Source organism: Protopterus annectens, chromosome 14.part0, assembly GCF_019279795.1.
Source record: "Protopterus annectens isolate FY-2018-M chromosome 14.part0, PAN1.0, whole genome shotgun sequence".
In the NCBI taxonomy this organism is placed as follows: Eukaryota; Metazoa; Chordata; order Ceratodontiformes; family Protopteridae; genus Protopterus; species Protopterus annectens.
In genome coordinates, this window is record NC_056748.1 from 479,908,508 (window position 1) to 479,927,387 (window position 18,880).

An 18,880-nucleotide genomic window follows, 5' to 3' on the forward strand; every position below is an offset into this window, starting at 1 on the left:
GTCAGATTAAAACAAAATCCCTACAGAGTACTCTGTCAGAAATACTCTGGGAGTAAATGGCTGTAACCAAGGAAATCATTCTTTTGATGGGAGACAAGATGTGAATTACCTAGACGCTGTAATGCCTTATTAAGTTTAATTCTGTTGGTTGCCAAAAAAGCAATCACTAGTAAATGGAAATCAAAATCTAAATCAACTGTATTTATTGAATACTTAAGAGAGTTAAAAGAACTGGAAGATGGATCTTTAGAAAAGGGAAGGAGCACATTACATAGAAATAAATGGATTTGTGGGAACAATACATGCAAAATAATGTTCAGGAGAAGAACCGATATTTAACAGAAGGCAGGAAATGTGTCACCTAGCAAAAAAGTTTTGGAGGAGAATTTGGTGTATATGAAGTGATAAAGATTATGGTAATCACAGGACTTACCCTATATCTAAGCAAAACATAAGGGGGCCCTTCCATGATAGTGTACCCCATAACGGGCAGCATTCTGTGAACCACCCTAATTCTGTTGCAATGGTGCCCTACCACCACATCCTGAAATGGTACCCCCCCAGCTCCCATGACAACCACAATTTTGTTTTAGAAAATCATATTTCAGGTGATAACACTGATAACTTGAATAATGACAATTTTAATGTGGATATCCATGACCCTTTAGAGTTTCTCCCCTTCACCTGTCCATCTGGATATGACAGCGGGAACAGCATCACACAGGTGTGCAATATTACCCACAGTATCAACAACCTTCTCACTTTTCCTACATGAGGAGGGGCAAGGGGGAAAGGAGACACTGAACTTGGATGGGTTTAATTTGTGAACCTAACAATTTTAAGGTGTACAACTACAGCAATATCACACTGGATGAAACACATTTTTTCTGATTTTAAAAAGGGATTGACTTTTGCACCTTCAAGGCATTTTAATTTAAAGCAGAACTATGACTGATATAGGATCATAGGAGGTTACTAAGCTAAGGGCCCTGGGGCCCTTACAAGCATAGCCAAAAGTTTATCCCTCAAAAAGAAACCTCAATCAGCAAATGCCGCCCCTGTCAATGAGGGACACAGGTGGAACCCCCTGGGACAAATTTGTGGTTTCCATCCACTCAAGGTTGCGCCTGAAGAGGGTCAGCAACGTACTTTAACGTGTATGGGGAGTCTATTCCAGAGACAGGGCAGCCTCTGGGAGACAAACTTGTCTCTCCAGCAAGTTTTAATGTCGCATATTAGATGTAGGCCTTTCAATCAGATAATGTGCAAGGAGTTAGACTTATGGATATGGAGCATCTTTAGTAGTGTAGGGTTCGATATTGCCTTGTAGGTGTGAGACAGGTCACCTCTGAGCAATCTGTACGATACCAAGTAGATTGATAGTGATTAGAGTCTGTCCACAAAGGACAGGTGTTGCAGGGCATGGAATCTCTGAGATATTTCTGTGGACTTTCCAGTTGGTGCAGGTGTTTGGAGAGGTACATACAAAATGGGGCATTGTACTCAATTACTGGCCTAATGAGGGAGGAGTACAGAGAGGTAATAACCTCCTTTTTTTCTGGATGCAATCCCTTTACTTATGAGACAAACCAAGTAAAAGGTTTTCCCTATTTTAGGGACCAGGGTAGACCACAGTTGTAACAGTGACTGCATTAACTTGGGGCAAAAGAAAGATGAAACCTACTGTACTGCAACTTGTTTAGAATACAACAGCGAATATTATTACATAAGCGATTTCAAAATACTGGAAACTTTTTAGTCAATTACCTGGTACACTTGATATTTTTAAAAACACTCCTAAGTTTACATATAGGAAGGGTGTAGGTTTAAAAAATATGTATGAGTATAACAATGTGAAGTGCAGAACCAACTTTAATAGAAAAATTGATACATACAAATGTGGTAGTTGCAGGCAATGTCCTTATATTATCCATAAAGTAGCAAGAAACAACCAGCTGGTAAATGTAAACCATTGCAAAAGACGGAAAGCAGCAAAAATCAAGAGAGCAGCAACAGTAACATGAAGTATAGCTCCAAGTCTCACACGATACAAATAAACAGGAGGAGGAGGAAACAATTTAAGATCTTAGACTTACTCGAATTGCAACACTGCTGGTGTTATATATATTTGTACCTGCCAATGCGGTGCTTTTTATATTGGTAAAAGAGAAAGGGCACTGAAGTAAAGTATATATGAACACACGTATGACATTTTACATGGCGCGAATACTAACTCTTTGGCTATGCATGCTAAAGTTTGTGGAAATGTCAAATTTAAATTTTATGTTTTAGAGCAGATGCAAAAAAAATCCAAGAGGTGGTCGCTGGGAAGATCTTTTAGAGCACTGTGAATTATGTTGGCAACTACTCTTACAAGCCAGTAGACCACCTGGTCTTAATGATGTGCACTCTATAGCACCTGTAATAAAATTAAGCGCAGCAAAATTATAATCACAATATTTAGTTTTCACATAATGTAGGTTACCTAATTATTTATACACTTGTATATCACTGTTTCAATGGAAATTTTGACAAGTTTTGCAATGGGACTGTTCTTTAAAATCCTGCATTTATTTTAGTCATGTGACAACTGATTTATTTAATTAATTGCTATTTTCATTGGGTGTTATTTATTGATGTTTATATAAATATTTCCTACATTCAGGAAATATTTTACCAGTTCAGAAGTTGTTCATTTGTATGAATGAAAGTGCTCAACTGTTTAATAAATCCTGTGTGTATATATCACCAGTGTTTCGTATTTTGTACATGGTGTTTATTCTTTACTGTAATGTCAGTGGACCAGTGGCAGTGGTTTTATCTAAGAACACAAACCTCAAAAAATCACTCACATACTTAATGTTTGTATTGCAAAAAGCACATGAGATTTTAGAATGTTGTTTGTCTTTCGGCTTTTCCCGGTTAGGGGTCGCCATAGCGGAACTCAGGTCCGCTAATAATTGGCAGTAGATTTTCACAAACACCGAGGTGCCAGCTCGACATTCAACCTTCAATGAAGGCATGCCCATTTACGCATGTCTTTCGAATGCCCACCCAACCATTGGGAGGACATGCAGACTCCAAATCCAGCCGAGAATCGAACGGGAGAACCTCTTGCTATGAGGCAACAATGCTACTGCTGCACCACCACGGAAAAAACATGAGATTTTAGAATACAACTACAAAATGCTCAAATTCCACAAAACCAAAGATATAAAAAACATGATTATCAATGTTTAGCTAAGCTAACAATGCTGAATGCCCACTAACCGGTGTGTGCACATGGCACTGATCAAAGTTTAACAAGAAGCTTGGAACAATGGAAAGGTAGTATTATGAGGGGACAGAAAGCAGAATCTGTTGGCGTGCTCTCTGGGGAGTACTTGGGATCTGCATTACCAGTCAGCTAATAGGGATCGTGGCATGACAGATGTCATATTACATATAGAAGCACGCACAACATCCAAATAAATTAGCACAGCATGTTCAAGAACTAAGCTGATCTTCCACAAAGAAGACTACATGGCAAGATTCAGGGTGGGATACCATGCACCCTCCCCTTCCCAAATGCACATGAGTTTTTACAGTCACACTGTAGAACAGTGGCAATAAAAACACACACACACCAATCTAAATGCAAAGCTCCATAGCAAACTTTTTTTTCTGAAAAGCTAAACAATGGCTTGCATTTCACTTAAAGATCATAAATGTCTTATGCCTCTCAATGACAAACCAGGCCTTGGATGACAGCGTGAAGCTCACTTTGTCTCAGATTTCTAAGGGACCTCACTTCTCAGTCCTGAAACTTAGATCACAGGCCCAGATATCCTACTTACAGAAGAAATTGAGGAGGGGGAGCCCACATAATGAAAGGTTACATCTGTGAAAACTAAACAAGGAGTTCCACAGGTTAACTTGGATACAAGGAGGGGTTGTTGCACATAATAGGAAACTCAAATGGATTGTTAGAAGTAATGAAACTAAAAACCTTTATGTTGAACAGCAAGAAGCATCAACATTTTCAATGCATTTATTTATTTTTTTAACAACAAATACAAATTCTCCGTATCTTACCTTATTGTCCCTTTAAATGCATTCTTAAGTGGAGTTGATCCAATGTATAAAATTCGAACTTTAGCAAACCTAGGGTTAATACTAGTCACCTGTTTGGATGGGAAAGTATTAAAATGCATGTTACACTTTTAATACCCATATTTAACAAATTTCATGAATACAGCACACATACAACAGTTTCCATTTTATTTTTAACTTCTGTAACACCTTTCTCAAGCATCGATTTATTGCACATACTGTATATATGAAATACAACATGGAGTGACCTGTTCGGATTGCTAATCTCATACAGTAACATACGTGTGTGTGTGCATATATATGTTTATACACATTTTATATATATATATATATATATATGTGTGTGTGTGTGTGTGTGTGTGTGTGTGTATTACGCACATACACTTTTATATATAGAGATATATATATATATATATATATATATATATATATATATATATATATATATATATATTTATATACATAAAGAAAGATTTAAGAGTATGTCGGGACTAAAGGCAGACAGACATACACAATTTCACTGTTCTGTACCACTGCATTTACTGTGCAAACATTTTGAACATATTCTTTGTACTTCCTGTCCAACAAGGGAATAGTCACTTGGAAAACAGACAGAAACAAACATTTAAAGGGTGTTATGCAAGATTTGCAGTAGTCATCAAAAATTATACATACTACAGGTAGGATGAAAGCAAAGTACATTCATAATGTGCATATTCTGAGTACTACACAATTTTAGCCAGCAACATGAACTTAAATCATCTAATCTAATTACAGACTTGATAACATTAGCCTATAACACTTTAATCTACTAATTAAAGAATATATAAAGGGTGTAACCAAATTTAGAGATCTTACTGAGCCAAATTAACCATCCAACCTGATTAATTATCACACATGAGAAGCCAGAAAGACCATCAATCCAGGAATCTAGCCAACAGACCCACATATAAAATTGTTCTAAATGTGCACTTTTGCAAATGGCAGTCTTCATTATACATGGCTGGTTTGGAATATCAAGCTATGTTTGAACCTGGAGGGGGGGGGTGGCAATGTTCTTCCAAGAGATCGTATTAAACTTTTTGTGATTAACAGGTCATATATTTGAGGTTTAAGAAATGCTCACTCTGGACTCTTGGGGGGGGGGGGTGCCCACGTTCCTCCTGAACAGAGGGAGTCGGTTTTAACTACCACAGACCCTTACCTTTGTGAACTTCACTCACCTAATCACTGAACAATTAGGGCAACTTGAGATAAATAAGGCTAGGCTTGTAAAGGCTCTAGGGCTGTCTAGTAACATATGACAAATGTTTTGATCAAAGTAAAAGCCTGGTACAAACTGACTACAAAATGTCATTTGTAACCCAGCAATATAGCTCAAATTAGGAGCACTTCATACCTCAAGGATCCAAGAGAGGCACAGTTACCACTGCCACAATCACAAAAAGCATCAGGGTAGCTTTGTTATATCAGTGGGATATAAAGAAAGACTGTCCAGGAGGGAGCACTGAAAATCTCAGAAGACAACATAATGCCAGTCTTGTTGCCTGATAGTAAACTTTATATTTACTGTATACACAACAAATGCTACAATGCTTATAAGCCTTTGTTACGGACAAACAAATATTTGATAATGAACTCCGTATTCTCAACTGGTTCAGCAAATTTGTTTGAAAAACATCAACCTCCTGCCTGAGTAACTAGGTTGCTTATGCACTACATTTGAACCTCAAGCATACCAAGGTTACCCACAGTAGTTCATCACGGACAGTATATTTTTTCACAGAAGAAACTGTGTAGTCTTAAAAGTATAACATAAACAGATAAGTGTACAATAAAAATGCAGGACTGGTTGCTTACTTTTGTTATTTGGCATTTTACATAACACACTAACCACCAGCCAAATACACAATGACTTTGTACTTCCTTAAAAAGCATAAATCACATCAAAGATTGAGACTGTATGTACCACTGCTCCAAACATTGAAACTGAATGTGATATGCTTGAGTACACTTCAGTTAAAGTCTTTACTGTAATTTGCATAACTTTTTATATAGAAAATTGAAAAGCATATATACTGCTTGTTACTGCTATAAAAATTAAATCTGATAAAGCTCTGACATTGGCAAAAGCGCTCAACTCTTGTTTTAACTCAACAAGAATCAAATTATTGTGTACCATCAAAAATATCTACATGATGGTCACTGTATTAATTTTATTTTAAATTTCAATTTTATCTTGGACGAAGTTAATGGATTTCATTAAATGCTTGCTATAGGGCCCTGGTATATTGTATAGTTGTGCATGTTTATATACATTGTGTTAACATATTTTATTGTAATGGTCCTTTAAAAAGGGATGGGGGGATTCATTTCAGGGAGGAAAAGTTTAGCGGAAATAGAACTATTTAAAAGTTAGTATTAGGATGGAACAATTTTTATATCCGAGGAAGTCCACAGAGGTGGATGGACAGAAGTGCTTACTTTCTTGATGTATTAGTAGGCAGACTATTATTTTTTTGTTAATAAAGTGGAGTTTTAGTGATCGTTGGAGCCTGTTCATCTGTATAGCTGTTTTTTGTACTCTGTGTTTTAACTTAAGTCCTGGTTTATACAAGCAATACTAGCTTGAATCCTGTTTTCTTATTTTTAATAAGAATGCAAAGTAATCTATGACATGGACCTTACATAAATAGTTTTCACAACAATGCATTTTAATAATTCATATGCCAGTACTAAGAGTAACTGTTCCTGTACTTTAAACTTATTTTTCTGTGTTTTAACTTAGATTTGGATTCCTCTGTCATGGCACTACACTCACACTGCAGACATTTTTAACCTCCACTTTCAAAAGCAGCCAAAAACTGCACAGTTTTACAAAAAGTAAAAAAAAAAAAACTCTCAATGTATTCTTAAGTAGCACAATTAATGCTTCCAACATTTTGATGAACTTACTGGCATTTAGTTTATGGTCATAGTTAAATATCAACTAACATTTCTATGCATAATCAGAGGCTTTTCTCATTAAACTACTGGCAAGCAAACAGTCTAAGACACATTTCTAACTACTTGATTTCTGGAGCACTGCTGGTCCAGTGTGGATCTTTTTACCTCCAAGGAACTCAACCTTTGTATTTTTTTTTTTTTTACCAATGGGGGTATGGGACTCCAGAGGATAAACAGAGAAGGAAATAATTACTTTGCTTAGTCTCCAAGCAATTTTGTGGGGAAGGATAATCCCCATCGTGAATTAATAATTTTCCCTCTATCAACAGCAGTGTGTGCGTGTGTGTGCGTGTGAGATGGGGAGGATAATCCCAACTGGTTTACACAGGGCCACCATGAGGTAAAATTTCAGAATAACAGGTGTTCCCTACCTGTGCCAGTATCAGAAGTTCATTAGGAGGCAACTACACCTCAGGGTCTAGCCACAACAAATTGGCTATTATCTCTGACCTACTGTACCACCTTGGCCCTGCATTTATAATACGAAAGCTTAGGTCTCTATTTATCAGAAGCCATTCTACCAGTTTCCACTACTCAGGGAGGACAATTATAAGAGATGAAAGAGGTAGCGTGACTGCTTTTTTCATTCCTCTGATGGAACTGATCACAGTTTCTAGTGGGCCCACGGATTCATTTTCTCCAACTCAATTGTTTTACATACTGAAAGAACTTACTATATTTCAACAGAATTCAACTCAAAGTATCCAAAACACTCAACTATTCAGATTATAATTAACTTACACAAATCTAACATTAGAAACAATGGCTCGCCACAAAAATAAATGCAATCTATCATTGCTACACTTAGAAGTTAGAAGCAGAAATTACTGAATGGCAGAAAAATAAAATAATAGCTTATATCTATATCTGTAAGTTTTCCCTCATGAAGTGTTGACTTAAAAGTGAATTCCACTTGGGCACTTCCTTTGACCTTATCTACCAGTCATTGCTCTTTACAGAAGTTTACTGATCTCTACACTGGAGCCATGGTGTCCTCTTATGTATTTTTGTCTGTTTATCTGCACAAGTCTTTTTTTCTAGTTTGGCCACTTCATTTACTAGTTCTAGGTCCTCTCTTATTGTCGGGCTACACAGAAACTTCCATTTATGAGTTAACATTTGTGTTGGCTGCTCTCATTAAAAGCACCAAAAGTGCTACTTAACACTTTGCTCAGCTTTCAACTTTTGGCAGCTTAAATAATTCTGTTATCACTGTTATTCTGCTGTTTGTGTGTTTGTTTATTCTTAGCTCTCTGGCTGTACCTGAAAAGGGTCCATCAGAGTTCTAGCACAGTTAATGGAAAATAAAAAGAAAACAAAACTTCCATGTAGTCCATCAAGAATGAATTCTTATTCAGTTCTCGTTCTGTATTAAATGCTATTGTATGCAGGTCTTAGAAATCTCTCCTACATTACTCCAAACACTTGTACTCCAAAAATATAGGACTCTATATACTTTTCTTTCATCTCTATCAGGCATCATCAATCTTTGGAAACATATGATGCAGTCTGTCCAGGGTGCAGCAATATTTATGAAGGTATTCCTAGGCAAATACCCTAAACATGACTTATTGGAATACTTGGGGGCTAAATGTATCCTTACACCGTTCTCTTAACTAAGAGAAGCTTCCAAACTTTCCCCATCCTGCCTTTAATTTCAATGTTTTTGCCATTTTCTTTGACTGAAATATTAAACAGGTCTCACTAATCCTCTCATTGCCTCTATCATTGAATGGTCTAATAATTCAGTTAGTGCACTGTGGGAGCAAGAGAGAAAAAGAAATGCAGATTCCCTCTCACTTACCACTTATTCAGTAACGTTTTCTTCTTCTTCACTTTGCTTTTACAAGTGTTCACTGTATTTCTTGTTGAGTCAGTTATAAGATTCCTGAACGGTTTAATTCTTGGTGACTAATATCAGAGTTTACAATGAATCAGTCTCTCTAACAGAGGATTATGATCAAGTCCCCTTATTTTATGTTTGAGACATGAATATTTTATGTTCGAGGCATGAATGCCAAGAATTTCACTTTGAGAGCACAGCTCAAATGGTCAATCTCAGCATAAACATTGAGAGCAAACCGTTATGATCTGGTTCCTGATTATAATTCTTTGCAGTGCATGGAATTTTATCTGCTCCATGTCCAATCAGCACACAGCACTGTGAAACAGACAGTAGGCTAAAACCAAGTGCCTCGCTGTACAGCTAATTGCTTTAAAAGCTGTTATAAACAGAAAATGTGTCAGAAAGTGTCCAAGTGTAGCAGAGTGAAGTTCTAACAACTTTTTAAAAGCTGCTTTACTTTCCACTGTTCTTTGACAGCCATCAGTATTTGCTGTTAGTCCTTAGCACTAGACCCAATGGTAACAGTGTTTGTATATGTTTAAGAAGCTTTTGTTAAGCATCCCCAAAGTGCTGTTAAGCACCCCATTCTGTGAACAAATAGGCTATATGACTCTTGCTCTAACTGGAGAACAGATGGGCCAGCTCTCGCACCGATGGCAGTAACAAATGTGTCAACATGTTATCAAGGGAGAATCTGAAGGCTAGTATGATGGTAAATGCAAAACAAGACAAAAAAAACTCAGTGCTTGCAAATTGATGGTATGACTACTTAGATGACCCTAATGTCTTTCAAAGGCCCCTAGTCTGGCCTATTATTGCTAATGGAGGCAGCATAACAGTTCATCTGTGATCACGAAATTCAACTGCCACTGAAGGATCAAGAAACAACTTCTGAAAACTTTTTTTCGACTTAAGGAGCACTGGCCAAATAAAGCATCTTGCACAAAATGATGAGCTTAGCATGACTAAACATGGTATGGTGTCATAGTTCTACAGTTAATGTAATACTGTTTCACTTGGGCTATGTAACTGTGACTGACAACCTTCAAGCTGTAAAGGATGCTGCAACATGATGCCTATCAATGGTTAACCACTGTATGCACATGTCACTGTTGCCTAATTTGCACTGTCTGTGGCCTTGGGGTCAGAATATATGGAGAAGGGGGTATTCCACTCATGATGTGGCTTGGGCTGTTCTGGACCAAACTTATTTTCAAACAAAGGTACTCATCTGTGGAATTCACCACCTTATCAGTTGCAATGGGGAAGTGCAGTGTGGCCACTGAAAAGACCCCTGAAAATTTACAAGGCCTTTTTTGGTTCCTTTTTCACCCTCTCACTTTCAGTGAGGATCAAGCTCACCATTCTCTGCTTCCACCCCAGTTGTAGCCTATTTACTTCATTCCTCCAGGAGGAAATTAAGAGTGAGAGAGACGAGTACTGGAGACTGGAGCAGTCACTCATTCAAGGCTAGGGATTTTATTTCTTTAAGACCCTAACACTTTAGCCCGTGCAGGATTTGGCATACAATTGGTGTCAACAAGATTATATTGCTCACTTTAGTGGGCGAAGGAACCCCTCATCACTACTCTGTCCCCCAGTGATGTCAGCGCTCTTATTGGATGTCAAGTCGCTAAAAAGTAATCTATAGCAGGAGTATACACCTGGACATGACATTTACCAACCCCCCCCCCCCCAAAAGAGAAACAATCTGGCAAAGCCACATCACTCTTCTCTTCTATGTCAGTTCCAGCAGGAGTTCAGGCAGCTAGACAGACTCAGATCATCTGGGTTACAGACTGGGTTGTATCTTTCTATGGCACAGCTGGCTGCAATGTCTGTTTTATTACTACATTATTTTTGACTGTAGTGTTTTACAAATGCACTAGTTCATTGGTTTAGAGCTTACTGTATCCTGTTTATTTTAGCTTTTCTATTCTTGTGCATTTTAGTTACTGATATCAAGCAAACAATACAAAATAAAGTTTCATTCACAGGGTTTCATAGTCATGTAAAATACTCCCCCCACCCCACCTCTTACTGCAGCAACCTTTGTAACTTCTGAACAGGATTATTGATTGGTCATTTCAGTCATGTTTCATATATCTTATTATTTAAACTATTTAGGAGTGTGTTCAAATAGTCTGAAGATGTCTCATGTATGTTTATGAAACAAAAGTGCTTACCTATTAAAGTTTTCATCTTACAGTTACTCAAATGTTAGAAAAACATTTATTTTTTACTTACATACTTTGAAATTTAATAAACATTTGTGATTGGGTATGGTATTCATGAAAACAGTATGCAGTAAGATACAACAAGCACTATGTCCAGTGCTGACTGCACATGGCCTACATATCAGTGTGATTCACACGCAGAATAGGCTCTAATGCCAGACTGTGCACTGTTACACTACTCCCATAACTAACAGGGATGAAGTCAGGAAGGGGAGAATAGCAATGAGCTGCTAATGCTGGCCTGCCTATTCTAGCGGGGATGAAGACTCTGGCCGAATGAAACACCAATATCTACTGGAGAGGGAGGTGTACAGTGTGCAGCATTAGAGGCTAGTAACATGTTTTGTTTAGCCAAGTTGTGTTCAAGAGACAGCTTTCATGGATTGTGGGTGGGAACATGCATGTCTCCACATCAGCTGCCAGATGAGTGGCAAGGTCCAAATACAGAAATAAAATCTTCCATGACTGCTTGAATGACAGCCGTACCATGAACAGCCTTGCATATGCTCACAAGAAATCCCATACCAACCTTTCAACCCCATCACCACCCATTTTCCTTCTTTAAGCCTGCCGCTACCTGCCATTCTATCCCAAACTAAAGTGACCTTTGCTCCAAACAATTTTTTCGTATCCCTCTTAAGATGAGGCATATGTCTTTTTGTGCAGTGTTTCCACATATATCCCATTTAATCCTGACCCAAGTTTTTGCTCTCATTCTTCATTATGTACTTCACTAAGAAAACATTCCAAACACAAAAAACTTTTACTGTGGAATACTTCCATCTTACAGCTTCAAAACACACCAGAAAATAAATCACATAAGTAATCCTGTATTGTAAGTACTTAATGAAAGATTTAATGTAATCCATGTATGTAGCTTTGTTATGCCTTTTCCAGCTCTAACAACCATGTGGGTCCCTATCATAACACTGAAAACTCATGTCAATGAAATCAAATAGTCAAACCCATTTCACTGAAAAGGGCAGAAATGAAAAATTGTGTAGAAAAGTATGCAATGGTGTTATTTATCATAGGAATTATTAGAGTAGTGTGTCTAGCACATTGTGTGTGAACTGAAATGGCAGCATTATATTGTAGCCCCAGATCTGTAGACGTCCATGTTTGCTCTCGAGCAGTGATTCACTGTGTGTGCTGTTTTTTTTTTTAATTTTCTCCACGGTTGTGTGATCATGGAGTTAGTATATACTTTGGTATATATAAGTAGGGTCTATATTACATAGACGAAAAATCAAAATCACAAACGCTCAGATGAGTGAAAATGCAGGTAATCAAAATTACTATTGTGGGAGGCTGTGCCCCTCCCCACCCTACAAAATATACTCCAACTCCAAGATCGCACTACAGTGAGGAAAGGGCAAATTTTCCAATATTCACTGTACCGCAATCTCACAATATTGATTTCAATTACCTGCATTTCTGCTCATATGAGCGAGATTTTAATTTTTCGTCATTCTGATAAGAACCCTATAAGTAAGGGGGGTGTGAAACCCCCTCATGGGGTGAAGGGGGGCTTGCCCTCCTGAAAAAACATGTTTTAGAATATACCTCCTACGGAGAAGGTTTTCAGTTTTATGAGTTTTCACTGTTAACTGTTTTGCTTTTACTTACCAGAAGTTGCTGCTGAGAACACCCCTACACAAAATTTAAATTACATTTAACCTTCAAAAAAGTTGAATACTTCTACACTATTCTTGGTACCTTTTAAAGTTCACTGAAGCATAATGTATCAGAAATCTTAATCAAACTTTCATAATTATCAACAGCTATTGCTCTCCCTGAATAATGAATTATGTTAGTAACTGAAGCCTGCAGTTTTCTTAATGTGAATACCCCTGACAATTCTTTACCACATAGGAGATCCATAAAATGCTAACAGAATTCTATTTTCATCTTTGACTGTTGTGGCACATTCTGGATATTTTGTTAAACATTACAGTCATGTGTATGTATTTTTTTCTAGCCACATTTTCGCTTTCCAACTCACTGTTACAAGGACTGTAATCGTGGGCCTCACATTTTCAAATGGAACCTGAAAAATGCTACTAAACCAGGTGCACACAATACTATTTGAGGAAATACTACTCTGCAAGAGATCTTAGTTCTGAAACACTGGTGTAAATTCACAAAAAACACAGAGTCCTCCCTTTATTACCTGGAAATAGACGTACAAGGGTATCAGATTTCCCACTTACTGTACAGTGCACAGTAATTTCCCTGCATTCTTTGGTGGAGGTCTTGTCATGATTAAGCTGCAAGAATGTGTGTATGAAAAGCTTGTTGGCTGACCAAGATTTTTCTGCTAATTGTATTACACCACCCGTAGCCTGGATGAGTGACCTCCCACAAATGCAGCCCTAAGATGTATGTGCCCCTTTTTACACATACACCTATCCTCAGCTATGGAGGACAAGGATACCTCTTAGTGGCAGCTCATCTCTGGACCTTCCAGTTCCTTTAACCACAACACCTAGTCTCTACTGGGTGTCAATATCCCAATTAACATAGCTGCCTCCTTTCCTCAAAATGGGTTAGCTAGCACAAGCCACCCTAACCCTACCCATCTGGCTCCCGTAAAACGTAGATCTATAACTAATCCCAAGTGTCCAGGTTTGGGGTAGCAGTCAGGGCTTTACCCCTATCACAGCAGGAATAGAACATGTGCATGCAACTTGCTACCTTTGCTAGTAAAAATGAAGGTCAAGAAGGGCATGCAAATTACTGTAATGGTTAAGGACACTAAGGTGGTGCCTGGGCTACAGATGAATCTCAGTCACAAGACAGTTATGGTGCCTCTTAGAGGAAAGTCATATAGTGTAGTGGTACAGTGGGGATGAAGTGGAGGGGCAAATGTGAAGTATCTTGTGGTATGAATTACAAATGATCTGGATGATATTGGCAGACAAATCTGACAGGGAGCTGTAAAAGGGATGGATACAGAGACCTTGAGGTGTCAAGAACTAAGCTATCCCTCGGTGTAAGAATCAGGGTGGTGAAGAGATACGGCTGCTCAGACCGATGCATCTTTTATGTATATTCCATGAGGTTTAAAGGAAGGACAAGTAAACAAAAAAAAAACCTTGTGAAAGGTATGGTAGAGCTCGGGTATAGCAAAGGAACCAGCTAAGCTAGAGTAGGAAGATAACAACCTGCCTGTTTGAGGCTCTGGCAATAGGCATAGCACACCTAACAGCATATTTATATCACAGTGGTTAACTTTAAACTAGGAATGTTAGTTTGAAGATGGGAAATAAGTGCCATTATGGCTGAAGATGGAATAGGAAGACAGTAAGATGAAAAAGATCTGGTGAGACTGTCTGGCTTGATTAGAAAGAAAGACAAGGCTAATTATGACATGGGAATTAAAGCTGTTACTAGTTATACTTACTTGGAATGCTTTAGGAGGAGGAAGAGGAGGATAAGGGCTGAACAGGGTGAATAGGGTCGAGAGAAGGAGTGGGTCTGTTAGAACACTCAAAAATGGAACATGACAGAGAGGCCAGATAAGTAGGTCATGCTGAAATCAGGTAGGCCACTGATACAAAAGTAGATGTTTCACATCCATTTTGCCAGTTACCAGTGAAGCTTGCGTTAATAACAAAAAAATAGAGTTATGGTAAGACCTGTAAACTATAGGGTAGTTACAGAGGGGCTGGAAATACTTAAATAATTAGAGAGGTGAAGGTGGGTGAGTGGGCTGATGAAGGAGGGTCTTAAACAATAGGAGAAAAGTACAGTTTTGTACCTACCATAAATGTAGATGTCCGATAGGCATGCATCTGCAGTCCTTACAAATGGGTTGTCCTGTCGTCAGGCAGCCCTTCGGTCGGCCAGATTCCAAAGTCTGGGTCTGGCCTCGGCTGGTGTCGCACTTCACCCGACGTCATAGCGGCAGTTCTTCGGGTATAAAGGCATCACCCGACGCCATTTTCCTCAGTGTTTCTTGCCCCAGATGCCAGGTGCCCTCTAGGAAGGCTAAATTTGGATAAATGCAAATGGTTCCAAATAGTAGAGAGCAAACAAAAAATAAGCATGTATGTACATATATACAAACAAATACACCACAATAGATTCCCCCAGCTAGCTACAAGATGGGCAAATACCCTAGGAGTACCACAGAGGGGAAGGAGGGTGGGTAATCTTGACTGCAGATGCATGCCTATCGGACATCTACATTTATGGTAGGTACAAAACTGTACTATGTCCTTCAAGGATGCATCTGCAGTCCTTACAAATGGGTAGAATACCATAGCCAAACTGGGGGAGGAGGAGAAATAGATTATGGTGTAGTTAAGATCCCTTGCAAAACAGCAGTGGCAAAACCTGCTCGGGATCTGGAGTATAAAGGTAAATTATAATGCTTGGCAAATGTATGCACGGAGTTCCAAGTAGCAGCCTCTAAAATGTCTTTGGTAGCCACTCCTCGTAAAAAAGCTGTGGTAGTGACTGTAGCCCTTGTAGAGTGAGGCCTGATGTTTTCTGGAGTTTTCTTTCCATGGTAGGAGTAACAAAATCTAATGCAATTTCCTATCCACTTAGAGATTGTCTGTTTTGAAATTGCTTTTCCTTCCATTCCTGTTGCATATGCTACCAGTAGCTGGTCAGTTTTTCTATTGCTCTTGGTCCTGTCCAGGTAGTAACTTGTCTATGTACATCCAAGGTATGCAGCAGTCTTTCTCCCCTGTTTTGTGGGTTGGGGAAGAATGTAGGTAGGTGGATAGCTTGATTTAAAGATACCCTGGAGACCACCTTTGGCATAAAAGTAGGATTAGTTCTCATGGACACTCTATCTTGATGGAAGATCAGGAAGGGCTGTACTGCCATTAATGCCTGTAGCTCAGATACCCTTCTTGCTGAAGTGATTGCAAGCAGGAAAGCAGTTTTCCATGATAAGTACTGTAATTCTGCTGTTGCTGCTGGCTCGAAAGGAGGGAGTGTCAACTTTTCTAGCACAAAGTTCAAGTCCCATGCTGGCAATGGCGGATTCTTGGGTGGCTTTACATTTTTAATCCCTCTCAGAAACTGCCTGAGCAGAGGATGTGAGAATACTGGAGGATCCAAGTTGTATTCTGCTGAAATAGCTGATGCATGAATCTTAATGGAAGAATAGGACAGGCCGTTGTGGAAGAGCTCTGCCAAGTATTCCAGGATGTTAGCTATGTTTACCAGTGACACATTCTCTCCTTTTGCAGTACTCCAAATGAGATATCTTTTCCATTTTGCTTAATAATTTTTTCTTGTTGAGGGTCTGCGAGCCTCCAAGACAATGTCTTTAACCCTTTGAGATAAATCTGGGTTATTTGGTCTTATGCAATGTTCCAGGCAGTCAGCTGCAGTGTTTTCAGGTTTGGATGCAGGGTTTTGAAGTTGTTCTGTGTTAACAGCAAGGGAACTAGGGGCAGAGGCCATATTTGTTCCCGAGACATACTCCTCAGTAATGGGTACCAATGTTGCCTTGGCCAGTCTGGAGCTATCAGGATGATCCTTGGACGGTCTTCTTTGATCTTCAGTAGCACCTTGTGCATCAAAGGAAGAGGTGGGATTGCATATGCTGTCAGGTTTGTCCAATTGAAAGATAGGGAGAGTCCACTTTCCAAGCAAGTGGGTGGTACGTCCTTGTGCAGAATTTTTTCAGTTGGTGATTGTGTGGGGATGCAAATAAGTCTATTTCTGGCGGTTCCCATTTCCCTGTAATGGTTTTGAAGATGTCCGGATGCAGCATCCATTCGTGGGCATCTGTGATAGTTCTGCTTAGGATGTCTGCTAGTAGATTTTCTTTTCCTGGCACAAAAATTGCTTGTAGCTGAATGTTGAAGCTCAGTGCCACATTCCAGAGGTCCATTGCCATCCGGCATAGAGGGTATGAATGTGTGCCTCCCTGTTTGTTGATGTACCACATAACTGTGGTGTTGTCTGTCCTTATCAGCAGTTGACCCTGTTGAAGAAATGGTCTGAATGCCTGAATTGCCAGTTTTACTGCCAGCATTTCATTTTGATTTATGTGTAGGTGCAGCTGGTCTTGAGTCCATAAGCCTTGTATGCACTTGTCCAGCATGTGTGCCCCCCAACCGAGGTCTGAGGCGTCTGTTGTGATGGTCTGACTTGGTTGAGTGCTGTGGAAGGGCAGTCCCTTGTTTGATTGACAGGCCTGGGCCCACCATTGGAATTCTTGTTTCAGGCATGGAATTATTGGAATTTGGGTTTCTAGGCTGTGCTTGTGCTGAGACCATAAATTCCTTAGGTACCACTGTAACTTTCTCATATGTAGTCTGGCATGTGGAATTAATATTATGCAGGATGCCATGTAACCAGAGCTTGCAGGACTTTTCTTGCTGTTAGCTGGTTCTGCTTTGTTAATGCCATGAAGTAGAAAGGGAGTTGCACCTGTTTTTCTACTGTCAGGAATGCCATTTGTTTTGTTGTGTCCAAATCTGCACCCAAGAAGGTTATTCTTTGGGATGGTATCAGCCTTGACTTTTTTATATTGACTGTGTATCCCAGGGCTTGTAGTAGATGAATGACCCTTTCCAAATCTTTTGTTAATTTGTTTTTTTGTCCGCTTGTAACAGGCAGTCGTCCAGGTAAGGGTAAATTTGAATTCCCTGAAGCCTGCAATGAGCAATTACTGATGCCAGGCATTTCGTGAATACTCTGGGCGCAGTAGATAAGCCAAAGGGCAATGCTGAGAATTGATAATGCTCTGATCCTGCAAGAAATCTGAGGTATCTTCTGCAATTTGGTCGTATGGGGACGTGCAGGTATGCCTCCTTGAGATCTAGAGTTACCAGCCAAGACTCCTTGCCCAGCATGGGAAGAAGCTGCTGTAGGGTCAGCATTTTGAATTTTGGAACAATGAGGTATGTGTTTAAAGCGGACAGGTCGAGAATAGGTCTCCACTGGTTTTCTTTTCTTGGTACCAGGAAGAGTCTGGAGTAAAATCCTTGCCCTTGTTCCATAGATGGTACCCTTTCTACAGCTCTCATCCTTAGTAAGAGAGTTATTTGTTCTAGAGCTTCTGTCTTCTGATTTGGAGGTAGGTTTGGCATTCCTCTCTTCCTTGGTAGAGTATGGAAGTGAAACCTGTAACCTTGGTCTATTGTCTGTAAAATCCATTTGTCTCCTGTGATGTAATGCCAGTTTACTGAAAATAAGGCTAGCTTCCCGCCTAGGGGTGCCTCTAGTTGTTCCCTGGTAGGCGGTGCTAGAGCCAAGTCACTGTGATTGTCCTGTGGAAGTGGTGGTGGCTAGATCTGTGGCTGTACCTCGTTGGTTGTTAGCCTGCCACTGACGTCCCCTGTAGGCACCTCTGGATTGACCCCTGCCTCTTGAGCGCCTATTCCTGCCTCTCGGAGCTCTGGCGGGGTCTGGAAAGGACCAATTCTTGGAAGGCCAGTTCCTGCTAAACCTTGGAGGCTGGACCTGCAAGAAATCCTTGACTGTCTGGACAGATTTTGCTTTCTCTTCCACCTTCTTCAGCACCTGCTGCAGGGAGCCAAACAAATTGAGCTTATCCATGGGAGCATCTAGGAGCTTTGATTTAACATGGTCTGGTAAGGACTGCTCTTTTAACCATGCATGTCTTCTGATCACTGTGCCAGTCATGGCTGATCTAAAGGAAGCCTCCAGTACATCATAGCCGCATTTTAAGGAATGATTACTGACCTGCTGAATGTTATGTACC

The 18,880-nt window shown here is 39.5% G+C and overlaps 1 protein-coding gene across 2 annotated transcripts in view; it reads right to left on the reverse strand.

Annotated features, from left to right (window-relative positions):
* Positions 1-18,880, reverse strand: part of EXOSC1 (exosome component 1) — a 311,547-nt gene that overhangs the window by 212,016 nt on the left and 80,651 nt on the right. For both annotated transcript variants that reach the window (XM_044056237.1, XM_044056236.1), the window contains exon 4: positions 4,075-4,163. In XM_044056237.1, the coding sequence (XP_043912172.1) occupies positions 4,075-4,163 (89 nt within the window). The remainder of the gene's footprint in view (positions 1-4,074; positions 4,164-18,880) is intronic.